This window comes from Poromitra crassiceps, assembly GCF_964638095.1.
Source record: "Poromitra crassiceps genome assembly, chromosome: 23".
Classification (NCBI taxonomy): Eukaryota; Metazoa; Chordata; class Actinopteri; order Beryciformes; family Melamphaidae; genus Poromitra; species Poromitra crassiceps.
Window position 1 is genome coordinate 18,057,446 of NC_139639.1, and position 7,959 is coordinate 18,065,404.

General features: G+C 44.3%; 1 protein-coding gene across 1 annotated transcript in view; it reads right to left on the bottom strand.

Moving 5' to 3' along the window:
* Nucleotides 1–1,342, bottom strand: part of LOC310797177 (vasoactive intestinal polypeptide receptor-like) — a 19,363-nt gene extending 18,021 nt beyond the window's left edge. The window contains exon 1 of the mRNA XM_083659518.1: nt 1,232–1,342. Within this exon, the coding sequence (XP_083515644.1) occupies nt 1,232–1,334 (103 nt within the window). The 5' untranslated portion in view covers nt 1,335–1,342. The remainder of the gene's footprint in view (nt 1–1,231) is intronic.
* Nucleotides 1,343–7,959: the final 6,617 nt, after the last annotated feature.

Genomic DNA, 7,959 nt, shown 5'->3' on the forward strand with positions numbered 1-7,959 from the left:
CAGCTTGCTTGAATTCAAAACAGCCTGTTTACACTGGGGAGATATGCTGCTGTAATTAATGAGTAATTACTGTACGAGATAGGGGGACTCTCAAAGGAGAGTCGTCTCGGCAACTCAAACAAGAAAGTCGTTCAGCCAGCAAACCCTCCAGATAGTGCTTCTCCTTATGCATAATTAAACCACTTCCTTACTCGCCTCCTAAATTAAAGATCCCCGGAGAGGAAATGAACCAACGATGGGTTCAGATTCAGCCTCTATTTTTTGTGGCAGAGGTGTGAGGCAGTCAACTTCCCTCGAGTCCCAAGTCAGACTCGAGTCTTGCGGCAGAAGTCTCAAGTCAAGTCTCAAGTCTAAATGTACAACAGCAAGTCAAGTCAGAACGAATCAAAAGTCGAGTATCAATTTGAAAGAAAACTAAGAGCATGGTAAGAGCATCGTTAGTTTGATTTCTATAATCAATTTCAACTTCAATCAATTCAATCGTTGATGTTTGATTCAAATAAACGTGGTCTTCAATCATTTCAGTCATCAGTGTTCCGGTCATCTGCTGGAACAAATCGCATCACTTTCAATCTAAGTACACAAACACAAGGGTGTCAAGACTTTAGAACCCTGTTCAAGTCATCAAAGTGCAAGCCAAAGCCAAGTCCCAAGTCACCAGAACCCAGGTCAAGTATCAAGTCTTTTCTTCATGTGTCAAGCCAAGTCTCAATGATAGAGTGACAGGAAAGGTAGGACGGCAGGTGACAAGGATCATGGGCCAGTGTGACATCACAATTTAAATTCCTCTGTCAGGGGCAAAAATATGGAGGGCTAAAAATACCGATCATGTTTTGTGAAACTTGAACAATAGTGCGGTGTAGGATCAACATACCTATAATCTCTGTCATTGTTTTAAATCTCCTACATAACTCCGTCCCTCTGAATAGACATGGTCCCGATGCCAGAGACTAGAATTGACTGATGCATGATTGCACCCTTTGCCGCAACCGCTCTGCACATAGGCCCCGCCCCCCACACACTCAGACCAGCCGGCACGCTTACAATCATACGAACATACACATGCGTGCGTTTCCCCGCGCGCCCCCCCCCCCCCCCCCCCCCTCTCTCCTACACACACACATACACACACGCACATGCACACGCACACACACACACACACACACACACACACACACACACACACACACACACACACACACACAACCTGTTTTGCAAATGCAAGCCTTACCTGTATGGACTTCTCTGGTGAGGTAGATGAAATATTTGGGGCAAGGGATGGTGACCACCTCTCCAAAACTGGCGCTGGGCCAGCAGGCGATCCTGTCCCACATCCCACTGCAACCTGAGTGAGAGAGAGAGTGAGAGAGAGAGAGAGAGAGTGAGAGAGAGAGAGGGAGAGAGAGAGAGAGAGAGAGAGAGTGAGAGAGAGAGAGGGAGAGAGAGAGAGAGAGAGAGAGAGAGAGTGAGAGAGAGAGGTGTGGTTGCCCTTGTCCAACATTGGAAAAACAATATACACAAGAAGGAAAACACAGCCTTTATGAACAGAATATGTTTAAAACAGCGGCGGGATGAGTCCGTTAGAGCAGCCGATTCATGTTCCCTCAGCAGGACATAATCAAGCGCGGGGCATTCACGTTTCCATGGCAACCAAAACGTGTTAACTCAGGTCAAGCTCTGCCGCGGCCCCGGGTCCTGCCACCATGACTAATAAAATAAGTCCCTATGCTTCAGTACACTCTGTCGTTTCAATCCGCCAGCGCACTGTCTCTGTCTAAAGTGTTTTGATCTATCAGCACAGAATCCCATCTCAGCGCTTTGCAACAACACAGAGGGTGTGTCGCATCTGCTCGCCACTTGGATCACAGCGAACACGCCATTTGCAAAGTGATATTTGCCATATAGCTGGCAAAATGATATTTAGTTAAAAAAGATGGGGAACGGTTAACAGCTTTTGTTTAGAGTGTCATCAGTTAAACACAGAAGTCCCACTTGCCAACATGCACTTAAAGCCTAATCAACAATAAATTGAAACATCACATCAGCTAATTGCGTTTCAATAGGGCACACAGACTCACTGCTGTATTTTCTCAATAAGATTGAATGAAAATGAGTGTGAAAAGTGATCAAATAAGATGCTTTCGTGAAATTGTACAACGGCAAATGCGTTCAGCCATGCAGGGTGTAATCTAATGTCATTGAAAAGCCCTTGTTTTCTTTAGACCATCAGTGTTGTTACAGTGCAGTCTAATTGGTTGGGTGGGTCGCTTTAGCCAATCACGCGGGAGCAAAGACAGGATAAACACTGTGAGGGTGATATTGTTGAATTTGTTGAATAAAACAGTGGTTCTCAAACTTTTTCACTTCCTGGATCCCTAAACTAACACAAATTAGACCACAGACCCCAATTTGATTTTGTCCCAGGGTCCCCATCTGATAATATAAGACTTTTGACATGTTTTATTACAGAAAGTGTATGAAACCATAGATATTATATTACCATAGATGGGTCACCGCAGGCTCCGCCAATCCTAACAAATGGTAGCAGCAAGTCTCCTAAATTGTCATGTGACTCCAATAGACTCAGACCTGCCAAAAGTCTCCTAAGTGGGCGTGTCCGTGGAAAACCATGGGCAAAACCCACGTGACAAAATGACAGGAAGTGAGTTGAAGTTGGGCCGTCTTGCTTGAAATCCCATTGTCTTTGATGAAACCCATGACCAAAATAGTCATACATTCTGTCATTGTGGTACTTATGGATGGAATTATAGTGAAAATAATAATTAAAAAAAATTGCTGGGGACCCCCTGGAACCCCCCTCAAGGACCCCCACTTTGAAAACCACTGGAATAGAAAACTCCATACCTGTCGTTGTGTTTTCCACGTGAGCCAGACACATGTCCCTCTCCCTCTCGATCTCCATCACGAGTTCACATATCTGCAGTGAAAACGTCTGTGAAGAGAAAAGGTTCACAGCTGTATTATTTTATTTACTAAGACAAGACGCCACACTGACAGATAGCTTTAAACATTGGCAATCAGTCACAGATCATTTATCTACTCTAGAGCCAGGTGGAGTACACTCCATGACATATATGGTTTTATGGTCTTCCCAGCGTCCCAACGGTGCTTCAGACATCGAGGCAAACAGATCTATCATCTCTGCTGAGACATTCCTGAGATCGGCCTGGCCTGGGCTGTCATTCATCTTGCCATCAGACACATTATGCAGACACAAAATCAATCCTTTCACGGTGATTCACCATAATATTCCACATGTGTGTTTTGAAGACATATAGTGAGATTCTTCCAATGAATCTTCAGTCTTGGTTCAAGTCGCAGCTGCAACCAATTTCCCTGAGGGTTGATGAGCAGAGAATATGGCAGATGCTGCCACGGCCCTCTGTAGGAGCAGGAGATTTATAGCTGTTACTTAGGTGGATGAGGTCTTCACGGCGCGGGCATTCGTCATATACTGGTCGTATAGAGCCATATCATATGAGTTAGGCCCTCTCTCCTACACAAGGTGACTCTCCTCTTTATGTTCTGATTTATCTGGCTCCTTAGGCTGCGTTGCCCCGCCTCCTTTTCTGCCGCCATGGCGCGCCTCTGCTTCATTATGATATGAGTGGAGATTGTGAATACACTACAGTGTGACTGTCTGTCACTGATGGATCCCACTGATGCTGCCTTAAGGCAGAATATGTTCGAGTGTGAGGAGAAAACTCGCTCCAGTCCACAGGCTTTTTCCTGGCTCAGAATGAGACCACGGACCCCCATTTGGACCCCCAGTTGTTAAGATTTTGTCCCAGGGTCCCCCATCTGATAAGATTTTTGCTTTTAGATGTTTTATTACAGAAAGTGGATGAAACCCATGACCAAAATAGTCATACATTCTGTCATTGTGTTACTTATGGATGGTAGCCTATTATAGTGAAAATAAAGTAGCCCCCCTTTTTGCTGGGGACCCCCTGGAACCTTCTCAAGGACCCCTGGGGGTCCCCTGACCCCACTTTGAGAACCACTGCTCTATGGGGGGTGCCAAAAATTCCTCTGAGCAGGAGAAACCCTGCTCCATCATCAGGATCATCATCACCACCTACAGAGTCATAGTCTTTTGTTTATTTCTTTTTACCCACCACTGTTTTCATTCTCCTCACTCACTCCTCAACCCCTGTATGGGTTAAGTCCTCAGTATACACATACAATGCAGACTGCCATGCTATTCCATTGACCTTTAACTACATTCCAGCATGAATCATCAGGCTACGTGATTCTCCACACGAGAGGAGACAGATGCAGGTAAGGATGCTGGAGACGGCAGAGGCTATTGAAACAGACAAAGGAGGCTGTTGCCATGACGTCCCGTTACAAGCAGACCCCTTTATCATAGCAAGCTTAGCTTGTTTCGTTGATTCACCTTAGCCTTGGTCATGAGAGGAGATCAATATGAACATAAAGCATCTTAATGTAAGTTAAACTCTGGCCCAGGTGGGGTGCCAAATCTCATTTGAAAACCTGCACAACAACAGAAGCTGTGGAGATAAGGTGACGACTGCAAGGAAAATATGAAATACGAAAATGGTGAGAAATATGACAAGAAATAGAGGCTAAAGCAGGGGTTTTCAAAGTGGGAGGTGGGCCTCCCCAGGGGGGGCTCCAAACAGTTTCAGGGGAGGCTCAGCAATGGAAGTGAAAAAAAAAACAGTTATTACATTATCAAAAGGAGATCACATAAGCTACAGCTTGTTGAGTTGCGATGGGATCAAATAACATAATCATGTTGGGGGGGCTGCTTTGTCTGAGGGGAGCCCCACAGTCTCAGACTTTGAAAACATCTAGCCTAAAGAAAGGATATTTCAAAGTGAAAGCCTGCTACCATTCCCATTAAAAAATATAATTTCTGCTGCACCACAAAAGGTAAAATAGAGTAGATGAACTTGAAATTCTCAGTAACACCGTACCAAAGTAAATTATCAACTTTTTTTCTCGAAGCCAAAATGCAACTTTTTCATTGAAATGCCTCTCTCAATCGCTTCCATGCCTTCCACACAACAAATGAATCAGACCGGACTGCTGCATCCCCGTGCGTCAATTTATATCAGGCAACTCATGAGAGCGATTTGTTTGGTCAAACTTAAATGGCCAATTTAGGCGAGCAAATGTCGCAAAGTTAATTAAGAAGCTAACTTAAAGTCATGAGAAAGCAGCTTTATACTCACAGGTTCCACTTCAAACAACAAGCAGGAAAGAATGATGAAGACGCTTTTGGAAACTTCCATTATCATCCTTTAAAAAATCGTTAATAATTAGTTGGGCTTACTAAAAATGATATGCTATTTAGACTTGAAATAGGCTAGTGGTAATCCGCTGTAAATTTTGGATGAGTCGAGTCCCCTTCCCTCTGTAGTTCCTGCGCACTGAGTGGAGTGTGAATTTCTGGTCTTCAAATCCTCCTCGTGTCCTCCTCCTCCTCTGCCGCTGCTGCGGGTTTTACCTTGAACAACTAACAACTAACCAATGAAAGAGCATCCTGAACGTCAGTAGATGAGGGCGTGTCACCAACACCTCCAACGGTGTCACTTTGGACTGGAAATGATAGGTATATATAGGCCCAGAGGAAATGCAGAAAAGATCATTGATTATTTCAATTAAGAAAAAGAGCTATAGTAGGCTAGATATTATTATTTATTTTGTAGGATTTTATAATATCACAGAAAATGATAATCCGAGATAATAATACCATAGGAGATAATAAAAGTAAGTACCATTGTTGTGATGTTTTATTGTTTTATGTTTTGTTGTTGTGTCTTGTAAACACATGGGGGTTGGGCACCTAGAGTGCATGACACTTAAATAAATAAATCAAATCAAATAAGTAATCAGGTCAGTGACCTGATGTTATATAACTGACCTGACTGTATATAACTAGTGCATGTGGTGCTCAATTAGTGAGTTAGTGATTTCAGCACCACATGCACTAGTTACTGTAGATATAGGCTACAGTACTACTACTATACTTAATTTTTTTTGTCATGATTTTGTAAAGGCACCACTTTGCATAAGTTGTTCCTGTTCCATGCTGCACAAGCTGCCATTTAGATTCATGTCACACATTATCCTCCACATCCATAACTTATTTTTTCGAAGTCAGTCGTAACATAAAGATAAACATTCTAAATGACCCCCTGCTTACTTCCTGTTGCAGTGTTTGCTAGTGCAATAACTGACAGCTAGCCAGGTTCCAAACTGTTCCCTAGCAACACAATTCTGTGAAAACTGTCTATATAGTAGAGGAATATTCTGTCCTCCCAGGGAACTCACTGTTCCCTGGGAGGACAGAACGGAGGAGGCCTACGAGCGGAAGAAGGCGAAAGGAACTGGTGGAGAGTGCAGGAGGCACGGGGTGGAAGGCCCGCTGCGAGCCAATTGAGGTGGGCCGCAGGGGCTTTGCAGGGCAGTCTCTGCATAGGGCACTCAGTCTCCTTGGGATTAGAGGGTTGCAGGAGAGAAGAGCCTAGGACATCATCGAAGCTGCAGAAAAAGCATTGAGGTGGTTGTGGATCAAGAGGGGTGATCCATGGCGTAGTGCTACTTGAACACAAGCCGGGGACTGATCACCCCCGGTTGGGTCGCCCAGGTGAGGGTGTCTAATGATTTGAGACCCGAAACACCCAATGACCTAGCCTGGGTAAACCCATCCCCCACGTGACCTGCTCTCAGACCTGTTCTCAGTCACTAGTGACTGGGAACTGAGAGAGCAGGTCACGTGGAGGCTGGGTTTACCTAGGCTACCAATGACCCTGGTCCTGGGTTCATTACTGAAGACGTGTCCAGGTCGCACCAGCTGGTGTTTTAATTAACTTTTAATGAACTGATAAATTGTCCAACTACCTTCAAAAAAAGTTAAGTTAAAAGTGATCTAAACCATGATGTAATAATCATCAAATATGGACCTGGCCATACCCCCACTCACACAGAGATAAGACAAGCTGCACTCAGAGTCTCAGACAGTGATGCATAATGTGTTCATACTTGAAGTGCACAAGTTTGGAGGAAATCGTGGAGAATAGGAGAGGAGGCCGGCTCATAGTTACTTAATAAGACATTACATTACATTACATTACATTAATGTAATGTAATGTAATGATGTAATAAGACTATGGAAGGACTACTTCTGCTTCCTCTCTCCAGATAGAATTTCTCCAGCAGAATGTAATTTGAGAATCTGCTAACTGTTGAACTGATTTGTTTAAAAACAGTGTGTCTGTCTGCCTGTGGTGTGGTCAGGTGGCTGCTCCGTCACTGCAGGGAGGATTAGTTCATCGACTTCCTCCACGAGAGACACACACCTTATTGATGATGAAACACAGGACCGGTCTGTGTCCACTGCATCACATTAACTCGTCTGCTGGCACCCTGTGGTTCACCGTAAGCATGTAGCCTACTTTCTGACTCACACAGACTAATGAAATCTTTGATGGACGTCAGACCAATCATCCTCAGCGGGGATCTTTGGAGTTTATAGATGGAGAAATCCTGTGCAATTCCAGGGCAGGCAGAGCTACTTTCATTTTCATCTTCTTTTTTTGTGATCATCCAGAATCATGTTTGCTGCTCTCTAAGGCCTTTGATGAAAAATGCGTATGATCTGCAATGCACAGTCCAGCCCGTCCTCACAAGGAGAAGGACAACATCGGCCAATTTTCAACGTGGTTCAAACAACCGATGTTTACTAATGCGATCTCTTGCGATGACTTCCTCATCTTTCAAATTCCTCGTCGCGAGAGATCCAGATCGCCTCCCGACGTGTTGCGTTTTGAACCGTAACCCAAACCATAACCTTAACCAAAGTTGTTTTGGTTGCCTAAACATAACCCAGGTTTAAACTGACCTGACGTTTTCAAATTAACCGACGTGATGTGTTTCAAGTTGACCGTGTCCCACGTGAGGCGTATC